The sequence below is a fragment of the Dromiciops gliroides genome, chromosome 6 (assembly GCF_019393635.1).
Source record: "Dromiciops gliroides isolate mDroGli1 chromosome 6, mDroGli1.pri, whole genome shotgun sequence".
Lineage (NCBI taxonomy): Eukaryota > Metazoa > Chordata > Mammalia > Microbiotheria > Microbiotheriidae > Dromiciops > Dromiciops gliroides.
Window position 1 is genome coordinate 232,708,534 of NC_057866.1, and position 26,973 is coordinate 232,735,506.

The 26,973-nt window shown below is 37.3% G+C and overlaps 1 protein-coding gene across 1 annotated transcript; it reads left to right on the forward strand.

Annotated features, from left to right (window-relative positions):
* Positions 1–559: 559 nt before the first annotated feature.
* CXXC4 (CXXC finger protein 4) lies at positions 560–26,973 on the forward strand. The gene is made up of 5 exons (XM_043973471.1): positions 560–1,015; positions 3,596–4,191; positions 4,267–4,994; positions 22,824–22,943; positions 24,551–26,973. Exons 2-5 carry the CDS (start codon positions 3,870–3,872, stop codon positions 24,593–24,595), a joined length of 1,215 nt encoding a protein of 404 aa, XP_043829406.1. The 5' UTR covers positions 560–1,015; positions 3,596–3,869; the 3' UTR covers positions 24,596–26,973.

Consider the following 26,973-nt stretch of genomic DNA (forward strand, 5'->3'; position numbering starts at 1 on the left):
ATTATTTCGAAGAGCAACAGAAAGAAAATAATTAGCAGCCCTCATCTGTGTTTGCGTGTGTGTGCCTGTGTATGCGTCTGTGTGTGTGTGTGTGTGTGTGTGTGTGTGTGTGTGTGTGTGTGTGTGTGTGTGTGTGTGCCTCTCCAGCCTGCCTGAGCCTGGGACCAGGGCGCAGGCAGAGAGCGAGCCAGGCGGGCAGGCGGGCAGAGCCGGGAAACGTGGCTCTGCTGCTTAGCTGAGGATTTGTGAAGAGGAGCGGTGGCCCGCGTGCGCCTCTTGTTCCCGGTGTAATTTGCAGCCAATCATCAGTAGGTGTCCACGTCCCTGCGTCCTCCTCACCTCGGCGCCAATCACCCCCCCCCCCCTTGGCCCCCCTCCCGCCCCCTCAGCCAGCACACCTCCCCCCTGCTCCTTTCTCTCTCTCCCTCTCTCCCCTCCCCCAGCAACCACACACACGCACACACACACACACACACACACACACACACACACAAACAGAGAGGGAGGGGGGGTGAGAGGGAGAGCAAGAGAGAGAGGGAGAGAGAGAGGGAGAGAGAGAGAGAGAGAGAGAGAGAGAGAGAGAGAGAGAGAGAGAGACTCCCCGGCTCCCTCCCTCCCTCGCACACAGCGACTAGAGACGGACCAAGAGCAACGCGCAGGGAGAGGAGAGACCACCGAGAACAGCCCCGCGCTCTCACACATACACTCACACTCTGCTCTCTTTCCTCTCCCCCCACCCCTCCTCCTTCCACCCCCACCACTAACACCATCTCCTCCTCCTTCTCCGCAACAAGAAAAAAAAAGCCATTTACAGGTATTTTTTTTTTTTGGCGGATCCGCATATTTATTTATTTTTCCCCCTAACAGTTTGTTTACAAGTATTAAAGTTGTAATTGGGAGCTGCCAAGACACATCTGGATTTGTGTTTCTTTGTGTTAGGGGGTGATGTGCAACTAATTAAAGGCAGACTGGCAGCGTCTGCAAATCCTAAGGCTCCCCAAATAAAAAGAGACTGGTAAGTGATTGTTCTTTCTTTTTCTCTGGCTTTTTTTTCTTAAATGTTTGGTGTCCGCTGGGATTGTAAAAGTAGATTAATAATGCTGGACTCCAGCAATAAAAAACGCCGCTGTATTAATTTATTAATTAATCTGCACCGGCCCCTCCTCCTGAATGTTAAATATGACCTTTGATCTCTATGTCTCTGGTAGAACAGACATGCAATATTAAGCATGTACAGTTACATTGTTTAAAACTAAAACAGGATCATGAAGTACGGGTGTGTAATTTGGGCTTTATGTTAGGCAGTAGTTATTTATGTGTTTTGTTTTGTTTTTTTAAAGAAAACAAAACAATAGCTATGGTTTAGGCACCTTTTTTCATGCCCTAGAGATGCATTGATTAAACAATAATGACCTGGATGGTAGGCAGCATCATTTTCTACAGTTTCCAGTGGTATTAAACCTTGAGGCAGAAAGAGTTGGGGGCGGGGAGGGGGTCTGAAGGGGCAAGTGAGGAAAGCTTCTGTTTGGAAACACCACTTTATTCCTTGAAAATAGGGCATAAACTGATTTCTTTATTAGATCAAGATTAAAGGACTAAAATATTGATACATTCTTCTCCCCCTTCCCCCAACATGTAGCTTTCTAGTGCATGGTTGGTATAACTAGTTTTACTGGGAAGCTGTTATTATGAACATACAGTTACAATTTCATTTGCTGAAAGGGAATCTCTTTGCATATTCTTGGTGTGCTCCTTCCTTCCCCTCCTCCCCAGAATATTTAGCCTAGAGCTTTCGGGGGGCACCCTTTGTATTGCCAGCAGACCTCTGAAGAAAGCAGTTTTCCCTGATGCTAAAATACAGAGGTGGTTCCTGGATGATTAGGGACTCTAAGTGATTGAAAGATGCACGCTACTTCCTAATCCAGCCCTGGGTGAGATGCCTTATCTTGATTTACTCTATCCTAATGGGGATTTGTTTACACAAACCCTGCTTTTTAGTATACATCATCAGTAGAACTTGAAGTTTTTGCACTGGTAGGTTGGGGATAAATGGTTCATTAATCTAATTATAAACATAATTACAATAATTGATAACCATTTTGAACTGTGAATATTCAAAGCTGACACTGTACTCCATTTACAAATACCAGAACTAAGCATTTCTGGTCAATGTCTGGTCTTCAGAAGATGCTATTAAATAGATTTTCTCGTAAAGAATCTGGGAAAATCTGGAAACAAAGAGACTACATTTTTGTTTAATATATACTTTGTGTTTTTGTTTTACTTCTTAAAAGCCAATGATGTACCTCTCTTCCTCTAGTAAACAACTAAAATACCCCTTCTCAAAGCATAATAATGGCCTATAAGGGATCAGATAGAGACAAAAACATTCAGTTAACATTTAACTTTCCTTTAAAAAAAAGAAGGAAAAGAACAAGAAATTATTATTGCAATGGTTTGATCTTCAGGTAACCAGTACCTGAAATATTCTCCTCCCCCTTTAATCTGTGTATAAAGTCTTTCAATGTCTGCAAGGAGGTGCATTGGGGGAAAAGAAAATAAAGTCCCATGCAGTCCCCTTGTCTTTGGAAAGGGACAGAAGTCCCTACTGGGAATGACTGGGAATATTAGTCCTTACAGCAGCTGCAGGCTCTTGGATCAAAACCTGTGAAATTGCCTGGCTTACTTTTATTATTATTATTATTTCATCTAGTCTTCCTTTCTTTCCTTGTTTTTTTCTTTTAAAGAAGTAGAACACCACCCTTCTTAACCCCCCCCCACACACACACACACCCCTCAACCCACGCTCACCACCAAATGGCTTGTACAATTGGGACCTGTCCTTGGTCCATTGAATTAAGACCCTAACCGAGCCAGCTGTGCTGGGATTCAAACTAATGACCGTCAGACACAGAAGGACACTGTGGCAGCTGGTAGTTCCTTTTCCCCTGGCCTCTTTAGTTCAGATTGTAGCTTAGCTCTCAGTTGTATTGTGTTTGCTTACAGTTTATACGCTAAAGCATTGTAGACTTTCTCTGTACCTCATTTGTTAATTTCCTGTTCGTTTTCTTCTTAGGGCCACGACTGGTTTTTTTTTTCTTCTTCTTCTAGTTTTATAGCATTTGCATGCCCATGCTACACTTGTTCACACATTTCTTAATGTTTAAATGCCCTCTGCTCATAGGTAGTATCACCCTTTCCGCCCCTCATTTGCATGTCTTTAGTACTCCCAGGGTTCTCTTCCCTTGGCATTTGTAACCCCTTTCCTCTTTTTCTATCCCTGAGTATCCTTGGCTATTAATTCATTTACTTGGGAGTGTTATAAGAATAGGGGGGTGGAGCTGCGGTGTGGTGGTGGCTGAGGTTGGGGTGGGGTGGGGTGGGGTGAGTTGGGGGGACCTCGGAGGGAGGGCAGTGGGGGAATGAACTGGAGGTGTGGAGGTGTGTGTATGTTGGAGGAAGGGGGTCATGTCTTTATGATTGTCATGCAAACGACTTGGCAGGTGAATGTATGAGCGCGTCTATGTATGTGGTGGTTTATTTCTTTTTAATCTTTTCCTCGTACATCTCGTTGGAATGACTTTCTTTATTTTAGTTGTAACAGTTGGAGGATAATGCAAAGGAAGACGCTGCCTGGAAATTCGCCGACTGTGGATATGTGCCCCAGAGAGGAATAAAGCAACCCTTCACGGTCTCTCTTCTTACCCCCACCCCACAGCCTCGACCCATCTTTCCCTCCTAACCCGGCCCCCACCCCAACACCAACCATCACCCCCTTCCCTCCTCCCCACCTCCCCCCCTTTCCCGCCCAGGTGTCGGACCAGGCGCCCCCCTCTTCCACCCTGCACCCCTTCTTTCCCCCCTGCACCATGAACACCAATGTCTGCGTGGAGCCCGGGCCGAGCCCGGAGGCCCCGGGCTTGCCCAAGGAGAGCCACCTGCCCGAGGGCGCCCTCAACAGCCTTGTGGATTACAACTCGGAGATGGAGCGCTACCGCTCCTTTGCCACCTCCTTCTACAAGACCAACGGGGGCGCCTTCCCGCAGGCGGCCAAGATCGCGCGCATCACCACGCCGATCTTCCCCAGCAGCGCCGCCGCCGCCGCCGCCGCCGCCCGCATCGGCATGTCCCCCTGGAACTGCGACAACGCGGCCACCGCCGCCGCCGCCACCGCCATGCTCTGGGGCAGCGGCGGCGGCGGCGGGGGCGCAGCCGGGGGCGCAGCCGGGGGCGGCGGCGGAGCAGGAGCAGGAGGAGGCGGAGGAGGAGGCGGAGGAGGAGGAGGCGGAGGAGGAGGAGGAGGAGGAGGGGGCGGCGGCGGTGGCGGCGGCGGTGGGGGGGGCGGCAGGAAATCCTCCTCCTCCTCCGCCTCCTCCTCCTCCGCCTCCTCCTCCTCCTCCTCCTCCATCCACCCGGGCAGCGGCGGCAGCAGCAGGACCAGCATGCACCATCGAAACGACTCCCAGAGGCTGGGCAAAGCTGGCTGCCCGCCAGAGCCGTCGTTGCAAATGGCAAATACTAATTTCCTCTCCACCTTATCCCCTGAACACTGCAGACCTTTGGCGGGGGAATGCATGAACAAGCTCAAATGCGGCGCTGCTGAAGCAGAGATAATGAATCTCCCTGAACGCGTGGGGACTTTTTCCGCTATCCCGGCTTTAGGGGGCATCTCATTACCTCCAGGGGTCATCGTCATGACAGCCCTTCACTCCCCCGCAGCAGCCTCAGCAGCCGTCACAGACAGTGCGTTTCAAATTGCCAATCTGGCAGACTGCCCGCAGAATCACTCCTCCTCCTCCTCCTCCTCCTCTGGAGGAGCTGGCGGAGCCAACCCGGCCAAGAAGAAGAGGAAAAGGTGTGGGGTCTGCGTGCCCTGCAAGAGGCTCATCAACTGTGGAGTGTGCAGCAGTTGCAGGAATCGCAAAACGGGACACCAGATCTGCAAATTTAGGAAATGTGAAGAGCTAAAGAAAAAACCTGGCACTTCACTAGAGGTCAGAGGAGATGATTTCTTGTTTCCCAGCCTCCCCCCGTCCCTCCTCACCCCCCTACCCTCACCCCTGCAGGGCTTCTTGTCTAACTTCAAGATGCATTATCCCTTTTCCGAAGCTTCATTCAGGTTGTAAAATACAGTAGGTGAATGGAGGAGGGCACAGTCTCTCTCTCTCCCCCCCCCCACCTGCATCCCGGATGGAACCACCCTCTACAGGGGGAGGCCCCCCTCTTTTTTTGTCTCTGGGGGAAAAGTGTAATTGGTCTGAAAGTCAGAAGTTTCACATTCATTATGGTTACAATTTTACCCTAGTGTTTTAAAGCCCCTCCCCCCATCATTTTGGTCTTTTCTCCCAACCCCCAACCTCTACACACGGTTGAACTCATCACATCCTATACATTTGTATGTAGGTTCAGAATGACACATTGGTGACCTATTTTCACCAATTCTGTGTGGTAAAACGAACATTTTTATGCACATAGATATGTGTTGACGTGAAAAATAATCTAAGAGATGAATGTTTGAACCAGATACACCTGGATGCAAATGAAGGTTCTCCTATAAGTGTGTGTATATATTTATGTATATACATATACAAATATACATATGGACATATATACTTATTTTCCCTAGAATGACCTAAATCTTCCTCTGATTTATTTGCTATTTTCAAGTATATACATATAGCTAGTGTTTTCGTAAGAAACAAACAAAAGTACAGAGATAACTGAACACCTGCATTTTTAATGGGAAGCAGCTCAGAGTAATGTAATACATTAGTTAATTTTAGGACAGCTGAAGGTAATTTTGTTCAGAAAAAATGCCTGGGTATAGTTTCATAAATGAATAGTTGGTAAAATATGCTAAGAAAAACATGTTTCCTTTGGGCACTGCTTTTGACCAAGTAACCATTTTGTGTTGTGTTAAAATTCTGCTAAAAAAGCTAGACACCCTTTGATTGATGCATATTTGATCTGTAATATAACGTCTTCTGCCTCTATGTGCTCTAAACGGATGATATACAAAATACCATAGAGCTGTTAAGTGAGATTTTCAAATTTGTTAAACATAAAAGACACGTTTAGAGGAATTTCAGGTGATGTACCCAACAAGACAAACTGGGATTAGGGGCACAAAACCATTTAAAAATGGGTTTTGGTGGTATTTTTTTAGCAAAGAAAAACGAACAAATAATCATTTAATCCTGTTATTGAAATTAAAATACTTCTGGTGAGATGCACATCTACATAATGCTTGTAAAGCTGGAAGTGCTTGCTTTACCAATAGCATGAACTCTTAACTAGATGAGAAATGTGCAATTGCAAATTGTCATCAGTGATCGATTATTATCTTCCTTTTTAAATGATCACTGCTTTGGAGGAATCTTCTCCAGGGAAGTATCATAGTTGGGATTACAAAATAAAATAAGAAAAAGCATCTTTGTATTTTGTGAAGTACCAATAAGATAAACAATTGAAAAAAATTGATAGGAATCTTGAATTAAAGAACACTTGTTTTCTAAAATTCCATGTTTTATTGATCATATACTTACTTCCCTTCCTCCATAAGAAGGTATGTCCCAGGAAGTTTCAAACTTTAGTTCTCTATATTTCATTTCCTTTAGATCACAGATGGTAAAATAGTATTTCATCCATTGCCTTGACTTTTGCTTTTAGTCAATTATCACTTGAGTTCACTTTTACTAAGTGTTTCAGAAAGCTATAGGCAATTAAAACCACTAATATTGAAATTTCCTGTTTATCCACAGTTAATAAGGAGCACATGGCACGTGACTCCCTCCTCTGCTCCCTTCCTGTGGTGTGTTAGCCACTAGCATTACAGTCTTTGGGTGATGCCAGTGAGCCTAGAAGATAAGTTAGGCAGAAGCTATAGCACACTGATGCAAGACAGGGTATATAGTAGATGGGGAGACAATGATGACTCCCTGACTTGTTTCTTAAGCATGGTATTCTGGGGAAACCTGACATAATAACTTGTTTCTGTCCAGATATCTACTTCTGAGAACATTTAAAAAAATTTTCTTGACCCTGACTGGGATGTTCCATTAGGATTCAAGATTGTTCAGACGAGGGGGCAGCTAGGTGGCGCAGTGGATAAAGCACCGGCCCTGGATTCAGGAGGACCTGAGTTCAAATCTGGCCTCAGACACTTACTAGCTGTGTGACCCTGGGCAAGTCACTTAACCCTCATTGGTCCGAAAAACAAACAAACAAAATTGTTCAGGCATGCTATGCCTGATATTAAAATTATGTAATCACTGTGGCTAGTAAAAACTGTAGTTTTGTTAGCCATGTGTGTGTTTTTATAATCACTTACTTCCTTCTCTTCTCCTTAACTATGGTTTGAAGATATTCCCCGCCCCCAGATTCTAGAGCCATCTAAAGATGTTCTCTTGACTGCAAATCACATCTATTCACAGAATATCTTATGGACCACAGATCATATCCTTAAAGGGATGTTATTTGGTAGGAGAGGAAAAGTTCCCTAAATTGTCTTAGTTTTTTATTTAGGCCAATTTTTAAAGGAAAAAAAAACACCCTAAGTAATGATAACATAATTGCCTGAAGCACATGTTTAAGAACACTGTTATGGTTGTAAGGAAACCAACTGGAAACATGTTAAAGTGACAGGGCTTACATGACTGAAGTAAAGCAACAACAATGGTTGCAGGTGGGTGCAAAGTCACCCTGCTGAATTGTGTTGCCTTTCAGGTTTGTTTCATGGTCCCTATAATTCATTATCTTCTAAGGTGGTGCCTTATAATCAGTTAGACATTTTATTAAGAGTAGAGATGTCAAATTTCATCAAGAAACTTTATCTGGTACTTCCTGGTCTAAGTTTTGCATCAGGTCTGATGGTTGGCTTCAAAGTAAAATATAAGTAAGCATCCATATTCCATATCAAACTTGGTAGAGGACACATAGGTTGGACTATTTCGTTGCATGAATCTCTAGCTCTATTTTCCTTCAATTCTTTCTTTCTTGTTCACTTATTCTTCTCCTGGTGTATTAACGGAATAATAAGATTCTCAAGGTTAGTGAGTGGAAGTTAAGAATGATGAACATTCATTCTTTCAGATTCCTGCCGTTACATTTTAAATGAAATGCTTCCTTTCCAGTATTCCTTTTAGAATCACTTTCATCTTTTCCATGGTTTTCCTTATTAGGTTCATCCTTAAAAGCATACCAATATACTAGAAATTCTTTTGATAAAATTAATCATGACTTTCTATGTATAATGTATATAAAATAATAAAATAATTTCCTATGCTACTGTTCACTGCATATTTGCATACATACTGTTTATTTATCTAGTAATTAGTTTACCAAATGTAGGATTTAATGTAATTAGGGACAATTCTGTATTCCCCTTCCTAAAACTTGTACCCTAGATGATCAGTATTAAGATCTTGGGTATTTTTCAATTATTATTAATTTGTCCAAAGGAACTTATTTGAATTGGTTTACCATAGTTTTAAAAACTAATTTAAGAAGATAAAGATAGAGTTTTTATATTCAGCCATCACATTTCTAATACTAGAATTTTACTATTTGGAAATGGTCTCATCTTATATGGCCCAAAGAATAAAGCTATCCCATGGGCAAAGCCAGTCCCTGGGTCCCTAAACATTGTTCAGGTGACATGATTGATCTCTGTGGGATAGCATTAGAGACCACACAGATCTGGTTTCTCTCCCATTAGTTGATTTATGGAACTACATTAGTAAGTACCTCCTCTAGAGGTTTCCCTGACACTAACCCCCTTCCCCCCTTCACTCTGCTTTCCTTTCTGAAAGTTACATACCACAATGTCATTGAGTTGTAGGGAGAACTAGAATATTGAAAGGGGATAGAAAGGTTGGTTGCATTGAAGGGAAATTAGGACAAATCATAATCCTGTTCAGTTTTTTGAGCTCTCTGTTAAGCAAGAAAAGGACAACATGTCGGGGACTCTGGCCCTGTCAATTAAAGTCATAAAAATATTTCTAAGTTTTGTTTGTTTAGTTCGGTTGTTGCTGGATTCGGTAAATATTTCATTAAATCCTAAAAACAACATCAAAATACTCAACAAAACTTGCTGAAGACCTACTAGGCTCTTAGGTCTAGGGCAATACTCTTCTGGTTACAAGCTAAGTTATAGACTATACTGATGAAAACCACAAATGTGTCAATATATGGTCACATAAATGTAACATCTCTGTGGTTAAATAATCCTTTCACAGGTTTGCTTTTTTCTCCCACTTTTAAGCTTGTTTGCATCAACTAAAAATATTTCATGCTTTAAATTTCATGTCCTAAAGTCTTCATTTGAGACTGTGTTTCTAAATTAGAGGTTAAAGGAGAGGTGTGTCAGACCATAATTAAATATTTAGGTTTTATTTAAAAATTAAATTTTGTGAACAAAAAATATTTAGTTAATTCTAAAAGAACCACAATTAGGCAGGTTCCCATAAGAGTCAAACACATTACAGGGTGTCTCAAACGTCTTAGTGCAGCTATTAAGGCTTAAAACTGCATTAAGACTTTTGGGACACCTTGTATAACAGTGTAAGATTAAAAAAAAAAGAAAATAAGCATTTTAATACAATACTTCCTTAATTAGGAATACACACAAATTTATCTCATTTTAAACATTCAGGAAACTTTTTTAAAAAGGCAGTCATGAATAGTAAAATATAGACAATTAGTATTCACAAATCATCCTAAAACAATGCTAACATATCAAGCAATTTAATCAAAGTAACATTTTGAATTAATCAGGTTAAATTATTTGTTACTTTAGACTAAGAAAGGAGAGGAGGCTTCATAGTAGGAGAGCAGTAGTTAATATTTTCACAATTTTAAAGAAGCACTAAATAGAATATTGAAGTTTGGCTATTCTTCTCCCTCTACACCCAGTTTTTGTCTTTCATGTACCTGAATGAATGAATTACAAACATAGTTGAGAACATTGTTATATGCACACACACAGCGATGAGCAAATTGTGACTAACGTGTAAATTATCTAGTTTAAATATTTCACTGAATATTTAAAATAACTATAAAACAGTAGAAAAGTGGGTATAAAGGATAACTGTATCAGTCATAGTAAAACTCTACCCTGATTTTAAAAAAAATACTATTTCTTATTATACTGAGAATGTATTTTCTGTAGGATTTTTTAGGGGGGTGGAGAAGAGGTTAGTTGCATACTGAATAATATAGTTTTCTTTTTTATATGGTATGTTTTGAGGGTGATGTGGTTATGGAGCAGTCTGAGTGGTCTAAATGATCCAGATTGGCAATGTACAGTATTCAAATACACCAAAAAGTATTTGCCATATCCATTATATCTTGCCCTTATAAAAGAGGCCTGTGAGAATTTGTATTATTGAGTGGGTAGGAATCCAACTTAATTTCTTGAATTGTTTGAAGAAAATAAATATTTGTGCAATTGTGATCTTTATAATCAATATGATTTTGAGATATTCAGATATGAGTATAAAGATACCCACCAGAAAAATTCATACTATACTTTTATTTTTAGTCTTCCCACTCCATTGCTAGATATGTTTTATAGTGTTCCTTATTGAAAACAAAAACACTTTTAAAAAGTACATCTAAATGTGTGATGCAAACCTATGACTCATTACTTTCAAATTTCTAAAATGGTACAATATTTATTTACTTGTTTGGAATTAGGATAACCTTTTACTCAGGAGTAGACTTTTCATCCAGATAAAGTAGATTTAGACACTATTATTTTTATTAAAAATAACACGTTCCTTTGCTTAAAAAAGATACATTTTTGAGGATCCTGTTTATCCATGCTTTTGTCCCTTTCGCCACATTTAACATTTCATATTCTAGGAATAATACCTTGAAATAGATGGTTCCACTTGACATTACACTAGAGCTCAGGCTGCAGCATCTTTTTTTTTTTCTGACAGTTTTTTTTTTTTAATTCTTCAGTCATATCTTGTTCCATCACATGCAAACACCTGTCCTGAAATTGAATTATTCTGCAGGGTAATCTAAAGCCTCCTCCCTTTCAGCATCATATGTTTTCTGTTGTTTATTGAGTTATGTGCACCATACTTCAGATGCGACAGCCATTTAATAATGTTGAAGCCTTAGCTCTGCAGGGGCTAAAAAGATCCCAGCAGGCTTGTTAACTTCTACTCTCAAACATTATGGGAAATATTTTCTCCTCTGTGGAGCTCCTAGGATTCCTCTTAATTTATTTTAACACTATAAAAATCTATAGCCAGGTATGCATTAAGCCCAATGCATCTTTGCAGTTTGCCAAGTTTCTTTATTTTTCAATATTTAACCACTCAATTTTATCTTTTATGCAATATGAAAAAGAAAACAACATGATCACCAAATATTTCTTCTAAAAATTCAAATTAAAGATTTTTTTTCCTTTTGCTTATATTAAGGTTTATTCATCCTCATGTCACAAAACAATAGAGGCTTCTAAAAGTCTCAATTTTCTTCATAATTTTATGACAAATCAGAATTTATTGTTAGGTACATACTATCAAAATTAAGGTACCTATGCTTATAATTGAGCTTATGACTTTCAGATAATCGGGGCTTATCAAGTCGTTTTTGTTATTTATCCTTTATATTTGTTTTAGTAGCCAAGGTGTCATGTGTGTTCACTTGGAAAGTGTTAAATTCTAATTTGTTTTAATCCATACCATCAAGTCATAGTTAAGAACTGAGCTATTATCTCAATTCAAGCAATGGGGACAGTGTGTGTTTTTTAAGTGATTGAAGAAGTGCATTTGTTTTTTCTTATTATTTCTTGAATAATCTGCGAAACGTTATTCTCCATCTATGCATTCTAAACACAGAAAGAGGTGAAGATGTGTGTAATGAGAATTAAAAGATTTTAGGGAAGTTTTGAGAAGGAACAGTAGATGCTGTTAGAGGAAAGTCTTCTAGATAAAGTCTGCTTCAAATGTATTCTGGAAAGAAAGACTGTATTATGTTTTTCCTAAAAATAGAAAAAAACTCAAATGTGGTTAGAATAGCATGGCCCACTAAAAGACTTGGCTAGAAGGACTGAGGCTGCAAAGTTTGAGAGGTAAGGAAGGAAGTCCTTAGAAAGTTCTTAAAATATAAAAAAGTAGTTTTGAGCTGATTTGGGATTTGTCAAAAGGTTCTAGAAGTTATTCCATGAAGTCAATACATAGGTTTACTCTGGAGATAATGAACCAAATGATATTTGGAATGCTGATTAAGGACAAACTTGAAAGAGGCAATGGTGATGCTCAAACCAGGAAACCGTGAATTCAAACAATAAAGAAGAAAATCTGTCCAGAAAGGAATTTAATTTATACTTACTTTCGGAATTTTTTAGAAATATGACAAGGGAGAAGGAAAGTGTAACAAATGTTTACAATCAACATATCTTTTTGGGAAGCTAGGGTGAGGCATTAGGGAGATGGGTACAAATATACACCAATTCCATTGCATTCAGCAAGTATGAATTGAATTCCTACTGTGTGCCAGGCACTTTGCTAGGTATTGTAGCTATAAAGATTTAACATGAAAATATTACTTTCTTTCAAGTAACTTACATTGTATTGGAGAAAATAGCATACATATAGAAGTGAATAGACTTCGAATACCAAGTAAATACAAAGTAACTGAAGACAGGGAATTGGGAAGTATACTTTGCTTCCTCTCCCTCTCTCTTTTCTTCTCCCTCTCCCTCTCCCTCCATATAGTCTAGCTATGAAGTGAGCCTGAATTTCTTCTTCACTACTCATGATGGTAGTTATAGCTATGGTGGTGATAATTATTTATCCAGGCTTCTGAAGCATTTGATTGAAAGATACTAAAATGTAACTAGGTATCAGTAAATCCAAGCTTGGTGAAAAGTTCTGATGTCTACATTCAAAATTATGTAGACAAGAAAAATCCTTACAGAAGCAAAAAACCACAAACAAAACAAAAACAGAGGAATGAAATAGAAGAAAACGGTTCTGAAGGACTTGCTCCAAAGACTCAGAAAAGATGAATGATGGTGGCCAAAACCTCATAACAAGTAGTATATGAAGAGAAAAGGAGATACACAGAAGCATATATACACATGCATGTATGGACACAGATACTTTTCTAGGCCAGGAATGGTTTAATGATTAGCATTGGGGGGGGGGCAATGAGGGCTAAGTGACTTGCCCAGGGTCACACAGCTAGTAACAGTCAAGTGTCTGAAGCCAGATTTAAGCTCAGGTCCTCCTCAATCCAGAGTCGGTGCTTTGTCCACTGTGCCACCTAACTGATTAGCTTTTAAAAAGAAGTACCTATGTTGCAGGAGGGCTGAAAATGGTAGAATTACCAGGTATTTCTTAAGCACTTACTATGTGCCAGGTGCTGTGCTAAGGAAAAGAAGGTTAGCATGCTATTTTCAATGCTGATACAAGCTAGATTGAAGTCAAGATCTGTCTTGAAAGCAATGCTGAGGTAAAGAGAGTTAAGATGAATACTTTAAAATATTTGAAAATTATATCAATTTCATTGTGACAAAACTGTGATTGATAGTGGTAATGAATCTGATGTTCGAGGAAAGAACAGGATAACTGGGTTTGGAAATGGGTCGTCCCTTGGCGAAATGCTCTTGTTTATGGGTTAAACGAGGTCAGTGATGGTTTTGATGGAGATGGAAGCGAGGGTTAGAGATAGAATGCTACATTGTATGTAGGGGGAGAACAAATCAGAGGAGGTGGCCATATCTTCAATTTCTGAATTCTGAAATGTTCTTTAGAAATATAAAAGGGTGGAAATGAAAATAAGTTAAAGTACTAAAGAAATGGTATGTTCTTATTTCAAGGTCAAGGCATTATACCTATCTAAAATTCAGTAAGGTGGCTGCTTTAGACCCACTTTGAGAGATGGGGTTGTAGGATCCTTGAATCAATGCTTGCTGTTTTATCTACTTGAAGTTCCTCTATTATACTTCAATCTTTACAGCCTGTATCTAGCACTCCATTCCAGGGGGAGAAGGAAATTCTAAAATTCATTCATTCAAACAATAGGAGACTTGGAGAATTTTCACATGCTTTCAAAAAGCCCTCTGATTCTTTGCTATATTCATTGCACAGATTTATTTTGGCATCTGGGAAGGAAAAACAGACTGTTTTGATCTATGTAATATATGATGTGGAAGGAGAAAGAATAGGAGTGTTTTGAGAATAATGATCCATTGAAAACATTTAGAGACACAGAGACAGAGACAGAGATAGAGACAGACAGACAGACAGACAGAGACAGACCCAGAGATACAGAGAGAGTAGAGTAGGATTAGATAGAGGTATGCACTCTGGAGCATGTGAAAGCATTGGCTTTAATGGATTTGAGGAATGGAAGAAGGAAAGAATAAACTAGGATTTTCATAGTTTACAAGAAAATACAGAAATAGCACATGTTGTCTCAAGGTCACCATCTTGAATCTGCTTCAAATTAGAAATGACAAGATATGGTTGACATTTCATGGGACTCATGGGAAGCTTTGGCAGTCTTTACTGATAACCTTGGTTTTTAAAAAGGCTGCTATATTCAACACTTATGGGCCTTCTTGTAAATATGTGTGTAAGTGTGTATGTATGTGTGTATATATATACACACATGTGTATATATACACATACATATCTACATATATGTGTATATGTATATGGAGATATATTTAGAGGGAAATTGAATATGCTGCTTTTTCCAGAAAGGTGATTCTCAGGATTAAAAAACCAGTTGTATAGAAATAATAGTGTGGGAGAAATTTCCATTTTAAGGTAATGAATGGTAATGTGATCATAATGTGTCTTTTGCTAGTTGCCTAATTGCGAATCGAGCTAATTGCCAATATTTCAGAAACCTTAGCAAAATTCTTGACTGACCAACAGAAATAAAGGAAAACAAATAAAAATATTGCTAAGGAAAGCCCCCTGATAAACTTTTTTATAATATTAGCCAATGTGCCCAACATACTGGAAAGGGGAAAAAAGGATTAAGAGTCAAATCCTGATGGTTACTTAGTACCTGTATGACCATGGCTAAGTCCCTTCCCCTCTCTGGGTTTTAGTTTTTAAAACTTTAATTTGGGAATAGAACTAGATGATTTCAAAGGTACCTCCTCTGATTTTATGGGGAAAATAGTTCCAGCGATGCGTATATGGCTATTGATATAATAAAATCATGAGTTTCATTTTGTTTTCTCAGTACCAGTACATAGGAACATTTTGGAAAGGTAGGTGACTTTTAAAAAATAGTATTCCTATAGATAAGGTCTTGAAGACTTCAGCTGACCAAAGATACCCTATAACATATGAGAAAGATTGTAATGCTAATATATAATAGCCTATGTTTCTTTTTAATGATTAGGAGCCAACAAAAATAAGAATAACACCATTTATATAGATAATGTTCTATTTAATTTTGTAAGAATTATCTTATAACTCTAGTCTAAGCTCTAATTTTCATAAAGCTAGGTTGTCTCCCTTCCCCACTTTTAGTAGAGATAGTTTGGGAAAGTAATAGGATTCTTTCCAATTGAATTCAGCATCACAGTGCTTAGAGTTCATTAACCACGGCCAAGTCACCTAATCTTTCTGAGCCTTAGTTTCCTCAACTGTAAAAAAGCCCAAGCTCAAAAGATTCTTGTGAGGCTTGAAATAGATTACATAAGTAAATAATTTTGAAATTATAAAATGTCAAATTAAATATTAGTTATGATGATAGTGTGACAATTACAAGCAAATGAACAAGCATTTATTAAGCACAACACAGTGCCTGTTGAGCCTTAGGCATACAAAGAAAGGTAAAAACAGTCCTTTCTCTCAAGAAGCTTAAATGGAAAATCAGATTTGAGGGATTGAGTAGTAATTAGGGAAAATATCCATTAAAAGCTGCATAGACTACTCAGAAATATGACTTTTGTATCAATATCTTATATTAGTAGTGGTTTCCAAAGAGATAAATTGTATCAAATGAATTCTTCCTTAATTCCCCTTGGCAATAATTACAAAATCAATAGTTTTGGCTTCTTCAGGATGTGTCTTTCTTAGCAATGTCCCAAAGTGGTAAGAAACATTCACAACTAAATTCCACTGGGTGGCTATTTATGAAATTCCACATAATAACAATGAAACTTTATGTAATGTTTTAAGACTCCCAAGTACTTTTCCTTAGAACAATCTTGTGAGGTGGTATTATTTTTCTGTTTTATAGATAAATGAACTGAGGTTCAGAGAGATTTACTGAAGTTAATTATAATACAATCTGGATTCAAACCCACCCCTCCTAACTCTTTCTTCCTAGGCCAGTACTCTTTCCACTCTACCAAGCAGGACACAACAATTTTTGTAAGATGCAATTGTTTGCAGCACTTGGGGTTAGGGACAGGACCTGTGATTTCATTGATATCATGACTTCCTGGTAAGATTACTACTTCAAAGTATTTATGAATTCATGGTGATACTGTTTTTGTAACTGAGCACCAGAGTTGTCAAAAAGCAAAGAGGGCAAGTGACTTGCCCAGGGTCATAAAGCTAATCAGAGGCAGGGCTTGAACCCAAGTCTCTGAAAGCTAGTGCTCTATCCACAGCAGCATAGTCACTCTCTAGTGAAAGAATATAGATTTACCTCCTAGTTTAGGTGAAAACATATTATTTTTCTCTGAATTTGATTCACAAGTTCCTCTATCATTGACCTACTGGTCTAGTTAGCCTTTCCCCCATCTGTAAGTGCCTTTCCAATTCATTACAATGCTTGTGGATATTTGCTCCATTCTATAAGAAAAGATTGGGGGAAATATTTTCAAAACCACTACCCCAAATAGCCAAGCATAGCCAAGAAAAGTTTTTTGGCTGCTTTTCAGGAACTGATTGGCTCTGTCTTCACCAAGTAGTATTGCCATATTCAACAGGAATTACCTTAGTAACTTTGAGAAGATACAGAATTATTGAACCAAACTAATAAGGACATAGAAAAAATATACACATAAAAATGTAAATATAACAGCCATCCTTGACAGGATAATCTTGGGTTTGAACTATTATTTTATCTTAGTTTACTTATGAAAGATTTTTTTTCAATTAAAAAATACTTGCTTCATACTATCACTACTAGGTGTAGTTAAACAACTGTAGGAAAACTTATTAAAAAAACTTTGAAGTATTCATTGTCTCTTTTAAAAATCATCATTCCCTTTATACAATATCCCATATACATAATACATATGTGTATATACTTCTATATATATTCACACATACATACACACACATACATACACACACATACATACATATACATAAATTACAAATTGCCCCTATACACACTCTGTGTGTGTGTGTGTGTGCGTGTATGCTGGCAAGTTGTAATTTATTTGCATAGGCTCAAGAATTCTCTATTACTAGCTTGGACATTTATAATTCTATGAAAAGCTTGATGGACACAGTTCATATATTCTTTCCTGGATGCTTTTGATAAAATTAAATGGAGAACAACTAAACATCAACCCTTCCCCCCATCGAAAAATTAAAGATCCACTTAAATAAAATAGTTAAAAGGTTCTAAAGAGAATCATTTTCTTTTGTTCAAAGTGAACATTCATGGCTTAGCCTCTTTGCCAAAGTGAGAACTTGAGCAGGTGTGGTATGAGGTGATTGATCTCACATCCTCATCTCCTTCCCCCTTATCATCTGCTATCCCAGTTTACATAACTATTATATTGGCTTTCCTTGGCTTAGCACCTTTATCACATAATAAAGGAATAAAAGCCATCTGCCCTTTGCAGAAAGTAACTGGGTTTCCCCTCCCCACCCTGCCGCAACTGCTGCTTTGCAAAGTAGTAGAGGTGATAGGGACAGTGCAATGGGAGTATGGCAGGAGGAGCAATAATACCCAGTGACTGTCTATTAATTAAAAGCTCCTACTTCTGGTTTTCTCTTATTAATCAGATTAAAAGTTTGAGTCACTCAGAGATAAGAAATTTAGAGTATTGCTTATGATCAAGTATTAAGTAAAAGATGTTTGATTTATTTGTTTTTCTTTAGTTTTCATTTCCAAAAATTAAGATTTTGCTCCAAATAAAGGATCTTCATTTTCTTTTAGAACTATAGTGAAAGTTATATCAAATTTAAATATTTTAATGGCCAAAAAAAAGATATATGTATAAACCAAAGATAGTATGAGACAAATGTATCTAACATATATGTACATGTGTTAGAGATAGATATGTTGCACGAAATACAAAATGGATTCAATTGTAACTTAAGAAAGTCAGAACAGAGTACTTTCATATTTACTTATATATTTGTAAACTTGTGAGAAATGAATGTGAGAGTTAAGGGCTAATAACTCAGTGCAGTAGAATACTATTCTATTGTTAGTTTGGACATCACTATTTCCTTTTGGCAAGGTCACTTATAGCTGACTTTTATGACCGGTATATACTGCTTCAGAGGACTGGTTTTCTCTAAATCTACATGTAGATGTGTTTCAATATTTTATGATGATTTTACTTTTGGTATCAGCAGACTCCATTAAATGAAAATAAAAGCTCCTTCTATGGGCAAACATTGGGGATACAAAAAGAAAGAAAGAAAGACAGAAAGAAAAAGACAGAAAAAGAGAGAAAGAAAGAAAAGAAGGAAGGAAGAGAAACATTTCCTGCCCTCAATGAGTTTATATTCTATGATGGGTAGAAATAGTTTTTCTTTAAATTGTTTTTGCGGTTATTTAGGTCACAACAGAGCATTCTGATTAAGCTTTACATATTTTCCTGTTCGCTTTCTTTGGCTTTGTCTAACAGTCACTTGGCTTCATATTACGTTGTATTTCAGCTTTCAATATTGATATAAGATTTGTGCCTCAGTGTCTACATTGTGTACAGAGGCAATTATATATATATGTATGTGTATATATATATATATATACACACACACACACATATATATATATATATATATATACCCTCATGATTATAGACAAAATATAGGTGTTTAATTATTTTCCTTACTTTTAAGTAAAATGATATCATTCTGCAAGATTTTACTAATCACATGTTTCAGTATTCATTAGGATTAGATTAGGCATATGCAAACCCTAGTTTCCTTTGTAGGAAGACAGTTACATAAGCACAGAGTATGTGGACTATAGGAATAACTTCAAAAACGCAGCTCAATGTTTTGAGAAGAGGACTAGACTTAGAGTTACTAAAAATTTTGGTTCAAACCTTGCCCTTTATCCTAGCTATATGCCTATGGGAGGGACACAATTTCTCTTATCTGTCTTCAGAGGGTTTCATTGAGCATTAGATGAGATAATCTTGTTACAAAATGCTTTTACTAACCTTAAAGCACTATATAAATGCCAGCTATTATATCATTATCAAAGAGTAAGGACAATAGGTTGTGGTTATGTTATTTACAGTAACATTTATTTATATAACTTTCTAGTGCAATTGTGATTGCCCAATGGTGTAGTTTTGTACATTTCAAAGCCATTCTCTGCTACTAACTGGCTGTGTGGCCTTTGACAGTAATAATGGGAATAATAACATATTCCTGTAGTGCTTTAAGCTTTACAAAGCACTTTACTCAGAACAAGTCTTCCATGCTTCCAAGGTTCTGAATGCCTAACTTGGGCAAAGTCACACTGCTAGTTTCAGACAAGTCAATTTCCTTGAGTCTAGGTCCCTTATGTTAAATGAACTAGGTCAGTAGGACCAGGTCTGTTGTTGGATCATGCATCTAAACCTAGACAGCACCTTAAAAGCCAACTAGTCCAAGGCCATTATTTTACTGACAGGAAAACTGTTGTTTTCCCAAGGTAACAGAATTCAGATTTGAACCCACTTCCTTTTGACTTCAAATCCAATGTCCTTTCCATTATATCATTCTCCCTTCCAATTCTAAATCTTTGGATCCTCAGAAACAATATTTACCTGGAGTTTATTGTGATATGAAACACTGACTTGCTTAAAGGGAATGACTAAATTTTAAGATCAGTGTTGCGACAGTGTTACCCTTCCTTTGTCTATGTATACATAGACTAGAACTATAGTTCTTGCTCTATCTGTATCTTCCCACACAGGGATTTCCAGTATTTAGGAGACTAGCTTTACCTAAGCCTCCGCTCCCCCACAACAGATTTTTTAATTGATACTTGACCTGTATCAGAAAACAGATTATGTTTCATACAACCAGTTTGCAGGCATCAAAAAAAATTAAAAATGGAAATGGAGGCTTTATTGATGGCACCTAAAATGATACTTTTTAAAGTTCTTTTAAAAAATTTTAAATAATTTAGTTAGGTATTCCTTCATGGTTAAGGAAATTAGGAGAAAAAGATAGTTTTCTGACAGAGGTCTGATAACCCATGACTATAGTCTCTGTGGGGACGGGGAGGCAGAGATGTAGGAAGAGGGAGGGGAAATAAATATGAAATTAATTTAAATTTCTGTCTTTCCTTTTGAAAGAAATGTCCTTCTCTGTTAAAATTAGCCAACAAAGAAAAAAAAAGATTTTAGGTTCAAGGTCATTTCATATAAGGTTTATATTGGACTAAGGGCTCCGGAATACATTTTAATATTACCTGTTAGGAGAAGCTGGGGCTGCAGGTTTCTCAAAATGCCTCCTGGGAGTGAGGATGCTGTTTGTCAGTATTTGCACCTGCAGGAGCACTGAAGGTGGCCTTAAACAATGCTGATCAACTCCAATTCTCTTCTTTACCTCCCCTCCCCCTTAACTTCCAGGGGAATCTGGCTTCCCTGTCACTCAGGATAATGATTCCCTGCAAGCATAACTGAGATCGTGAAACTCAGTGTAATCTCATCAAGAGTTCGATTCCCCAGCTGGGACTCTTGGATTTATATCACCAGAAGGTAGATAGATGGTCAGTACATTTAAGCGCCTCTGCTGTTGCGTTCAGCCATTGAACTGGTTGAAAGTGCATTTCTCTAATGAAGATAACTTCACCTTATTGTGATGGCAAAATTAGAGGATTTATTCCAACAAATTATGATTGACCTTATCTGAACCATACAATTGGACACTATGTTAGTCATGAAAAAATGCATTGGCTCACATATGCAGGCTTAAAAAAATCAGTCCAGGGTGGATGAAAATTGGACATTGGGCTTAATGAAAAAAATGATTAATATATAGTCTGTCTTTCCTTTCCATTTCCATTTTGTGTGGCTTCCAGGGGAATTTCAGCTTAAGGGGAAAGCTATATTTTTTTCTTTCTGCATTCTTTGAACATGGTAAAATGCAGAATAGCAGACAAAAATAAGCATGGGAAGAAGAAGGAAAGCAGTGTTCAGTATGGGTGAAGTCAATGCAGGATGGAATAGGAAGACTGTTCAGGACTTAAAAATATCTGAAAGACACTAAAATATAGCTAAACATGGATTAATAATTCATTCATTGAGCTGTTCTCCACATAATATATTAGATATGATTTATTTTTACTATTTTAGTTCAAAAGAGAGTTGGTTGTACCTTTTAGGAGAAATTTTTAAACTAGCCTCCTTGCCCTTCAAATCTATTTTTCTAGGTATTGAAAGGTCTGATTGACCGTTTAATCTGGCATTGTACCTTATTTCTAGTTGATGTGACTAAATCTGACAAAGTTAACTCCACCTAATAGTTCAAGAAAGTAAATAAAAGCCAACTGAATTCCAGTTATTAAAAAAAAAACATATATAGTAGTTTTGAATAAAGAATGCGTATATGTAAGAAACTAAAATTATAATTAATCATTCTTTTGAGATGAGCTTTCCTGTGATTTATATATTCACAGTTTTAAGATACTGTTTCAGAACTCTAAATCCTTCAATATCATCTTTATGAATTATACACATTTCTAGATCTCATTTACCATTGGAAGCCATATTCTAACCTACACAAGACTGTGGAACAAGTGAGCAAGATCAATTTTCTTTCATTAGGTTTGGAGAAAGACTTATTTTTATTTTATTGTCTTCTATAAAATATCTACATGTATATGAATAGCATAATATTATATATAAAAGATGACATATAATTGTATGTGCATACATACACATATATGTATATGCATATATGTGTATGTATGTGTATGTTTATATAAATTGAAGCTATATACATATACACACATATGGTTGCACATATTTCTCTTTGGCTCAGACTTGTGATTTCATTGGTATAGGAAAATCCTGATATGGAAACTCCCTCTACCAATGCAGATGACACACTCATCTCTCATCTGAAACTTAGAGAGTACCTAGTCAGTGAGAAATGAAATGACTTGTCCATAAATTAGAGTGTATTATTTGAGGTAATACTTTCACCCAAATCACTCAAAACCTAACATAGGTCCTTTTGCTCTTTTGCTTATCTCTATGATCTCTTAACCACATATAGGCATGCACGTATACACACATGCACACATGTATACCCCCCTACACACACACATAAAACAGGGTAAAGATTATAAAGAAGATTATAGTGAAATAATACTGGTTTTGAATATTAAGGTATAAATGAAAATTCTTTAGTTTGGATTATGTTTATGCAAGATAGGAACTCATGGTATTTGTAAATTAATGCTGCTGGATTTATTAAACTCAATATTTTCAGAGCATGGCGAATGAGAAAGAGAATGTTTTCAAATTTTGGTGTTATAACCAATTCAATTGAATAATTGACAATTATTTAACTAGAGAATCTCTTCTTCTTCTAGGCCCCTTTTTTATGTACATTAAATTAAATAGTTTGACAATGAGGATTAAGTTTATTCCTTCAATGCCCTTTTTTTTTTCTTTACCTTTGGTTTAGAAACCGCCTTTGCTGCATGTGAACAATGTGAATGGAGTTCAGAACCCTTACACTTGCACCACAACCAGCACTTTACAAAGTTGCTGGAATACGTACGAAACATTTAGGAATCTTCCTCTAGTAGGTGAATATTTTTGGTGCATGCTTTAGTAATCTTTTGGAAAATATTTGTTGTCTTTTCTTAAAACAATATGAAAGGATGGTACACTCCCTTCAGTAGCAATGAATTATTTCCGTTTTTTCCCCTAATTTTTGAGATATAGCAACTTCTGTGTAGTTTACTACAGATAAAAGAATTGGAATTAACCCTGGGATTTTCTTGGTCTAGGGATCTCCCAAGCAAGAAAATTCTCCCTACTAAATTGGGTCGGCATTTTATTTTTCTCCCATAGTCTAAGAGGGTTGACTGGAGCAGCGCTTCTTAAACTTTTTTTCACTTAAGACCCCTTTCTGCTGGAGAAATTTTTATGTGACCCCAAGTATATAGGTATATAAAATAGGTAAACTTAGTCTTGTAATGTTGCCAAATTTTCCCAACCCCCCACATTCTGTTATGCAACCCCATACAGGGTATCCACCCATAGTTTAAGAAGCTAGGGACTAGAGCAACCCTCTTAGAGTCACCCAACCACTGTGTGTCATAAGAGGGGAGGCCTGAACCCAGATCTTTCTTCTTCAAGGCTAGTCTCTATTTGCTACTCAGTGCTGCCTGCCTTATGTTTACAAAAGTCTTAAAAAATACAGACCCATTTTAGAATACTGTTATATTTTGGTTTCTACATAATTCTTAGTAGTTTGTGTCCAGTATTATGTTGAATATATACTAATTCAAAAATAATGTTTTCAAAAGCAATGAATCATTGGTTGTCATTGCACCCCAAAAGAGATTCTTCAAAATGAAGAAATGGCTGCACTGGGTTCTGAAAGTGTAGAATGTGCATTTAGTGTATCTGATCAGAAATATATTTTGGAACTACATTAGAAATAACATTCCCCTCATCACCACCATTTTATTGAAATGTTCTGCCCATCAGTTTTCTCTTTTTACCTAAATCTCTGTGTGATTTTTTTTTTTTGGTGAGGACATTTTTGAACCAAGTCAAATAAAAAAGTAGGTGATTTTGTGAATATTTACATAGGCAACTAAACATGCAGTACTTATGCATGGGACTCTCATTTATCTCATTGAGTCTGAAATGAAATCCAAAGCTGGTTTAGTCTTTTAACCTATAATAAAATATAAGTAGCAAACTACAACAGTGTAGAAGGTTCAACAGCACAGGTCTGGCAAATGATAGGATTGTTTCTTCATTGTTTATGTCATGCCTGAAGTAAGATGATTCTCTCATTAATATGGTACAATTTTTCTATAAACCATTACAGAAAACAGGCACTATCCTGCCATTGGCTACTCAGTAATGCCGACCAAAGTCACAAATAAAGGGTCATTCCCTCCCTCTTCCCTTCCCTCAATACGACTTACTAGAATTTTTTGAGGCATTTCCTAGAATTTTTTTCAAACTGCTATTAATATATTCAAGCCTATCTTGTTCAATAAAGCAGGATAAAGCCACCATTATGATTTTTTAAAAAAATGTCCTAAGATGGCATTTTAAAAATAAAATGTTGTATCTCACTAAAAAATATGGCTGAAGTGTAAAGAAAATATCTCATTTTGTATTGCCATAGAAGGAAAGCTTAACTTGTTTTCTTGCTTTTTTTTATAGAGAACACCTGTTCCCAGCGCTGAAGCATTCCGATGGTTCTTTTAAAGGTGTAGTGTATCTTATTTTCAAGGCAGTCGGAAGTGAATGGCAAACTAAAGTCTTGTTTTAAGAAACTGCTTAGTCCACCACTGAAGAAAATACTCAGATACTATTTTCATTTTATGTATAGGGGTTTCCTCAAAAACAAATAAACAAACCAATAAACCAACCACAAACATAAAAAAAAAATCTGGGAGCTTGGGGAATTGGCCAGTCAGTACACTGATTCTTTCTTTCTTTGATGTAACTTAGGTATACTAGTGAAGTTGTTGTCTATTTTTAAAGTGGCTGTAAAAAAAAGAATAAGTTTGGGTAAACCCCTGCTGTAAAATCATGTATCTTTACAAAGTACATATCTATACTTCATTTTCCAAATATATGTGTTTCAGTACTGTAAACTGTACAGATAGCAGCTTGTATTTTGTGTGTTTAGACACAAGGAGACAATCATGTCTGAGCATCTATGGAGATTAACAGTTTGTACACAACAGTGTGGTTCTGCGAGTCAAATCTGGAGCAATAAATTCTAGCTTTAAATATATATTTTTTGCCAGTTGTTCAATAGCAGCGGCAGCAGCAACACTGTTTGGCCATGCATCCTCCTGTAGAGACTTGATGCCAAGTTTTACAAGATTAAAAGATTATGATGCATTTAGCAATTACCTTCAGTTGTATTGTTGTAAAAGGGGAAGACATTATAAAAATTGAAATGAATCTTTTGAGCACTATATTAGAGTAGTGGTTATGCACTTGCATTGCTTACAAAAGAGATGTACTGAAGAGGATAACTCCAAAGTACTTAGGGTAGTTGACTTGCCTTTGACTGCACTGGAAGGTGGAGCACTCAGAATAGTAGGACATGCAGTTATATATTTTAAAACAAAGTGTTTTCTAGGATACAGAATGAATAAAACACCCTATCTTAGGAAAAAAATCCATGGCTGACTATATTTGCCTGCTTGCTTGCCCACCATGGGCTACAAAGTAGGCTTTTTTAATAGTAAAAGGAAAACTTTATAAAATATTTTAATTCCATATATGATGTTCAGTGGTTAGATTTGTTTTTGCATTTAGGTGAGTGGAAACCTTCTGCAGCCATGCAGGCCTAGCTACATTCATATCAACTAACAAAGAATTGGATGTAGATGTACAAATGTGGTTCTTTATTCCTTTACATCTTTCTCTGTTGATCCTACCTTGTGGCACCAATGGTCTTCTAAAGTAGTTCTCACAATGGAAGCCCCATTAAATTCACTCCTATTCCAGTCACTCAACCCATCTGTTGTTCACACGAAGATATTGCCATACTACATTGAATAAGAAAAAAAAAGCAATCTGGAATAGAAAGAGAAAACCTAGACCTCACAGGATTGATTTTATCCTTTATTTGTGGTTTATCATTATCATAACAATTATGGATATGTAAGCCATTTCATCAATACAAAGAGTGCTTGGAATAATAGCTATGTATTAAGTTAGTTTGTACTACAGAGGGCCATGACTATTATCTGCTTCATGAATGAACCACATATTTTGGGGGAGGGGAGGGAAAGGGACAAATCAGGTACAAAGTGTTCAAGTTGTCATGTTATTTCCACCCTTTCCCCTTTCATCACTGGATTATCTCAATCCACCAACTTTCTCTTTCTCTCATCTCCTTCCCTTCTCCTCCCACCCCATTCACCTGCTGAAGAAAAAAGCATTAAATGGATAGCAAAGAGTTTTATTTGCCAACGGCAGCTTGGAGACAGTTAATCATGACTGAGTGGTGCAAGGAAGCAGGTAACATTAGAATAGCAAATGGATTTTATAGGACTTAGTTGTAGGTTTAAATTGGGAGAGGCATAAATGACCAGGAAAGCATAGGATGCACTGTATGTTTAGTGGACAAATATTAAAGCATTTACAAGTTGAGGGAGCTTACATATAATGATTGGAAAGTCAAAAAGCTTTGCCCTAGCTTTTATAAAATCTGAGAAAAATTCCTACAAGTCTTGGGCCACAATATCTTTTCTGAAGCAAATCCCTTGTGTGTTTCACTTGTCAATGTTTTAGAAAAATACAATAAAATCACCATAAAGATAAAGTGTTTTCTATTTATTAATTTGGTTGCTTTCTATATGATGCTGTTTCATTTTAGACTTTTTTTTATCAGGACCTCCATTTCCACTGTTGGACCAATGAGAGCTCTCTCTGTAAGTTCTTAATCAAAATGCTGAACAATTAAAATTGAGCATAGCTTTATTTATACAACTACTTGGTATACTTACTTTTCTTCTCCTTCTCCTTCTCCTTCTCCTTCTCCTTCTCCTTCTCCTTCTCCTTCTCCTTCTCCTTCTCCTTCTCCTTCTCCTTCTCCTTCTCCTTCTCCTTCTCCTTCTCCT

What these genes read in the sequence shown, in the direction of transcription:
- CXXC4 (XM_043973471.1), top strand. Translation starts at nt 3,870, where the DNA reads ATGAACACCAATGTCTGCGTGGAGCCCGGGCCGAGCCCGGAGGCCCCG. An exon ending in CGCCATGCTCTGGGGCAGCG is followed by an intron (nt 4,192 to 4,266) that starts GCGGCGGCGGCG and finishes GAGGCGGAGGAG; the next exon opens with GAGGCGGAGGAGGAGGAGGC. An exon ending in CATTTAGGAATCTTCCTCTA is followed by an intron (nt 22,944 to 24,550) that starts GTAGGTGAATAT and finishes TTTTTTTTATAG; the next exon opens with AGAACACCTGTTCCCAGCGC.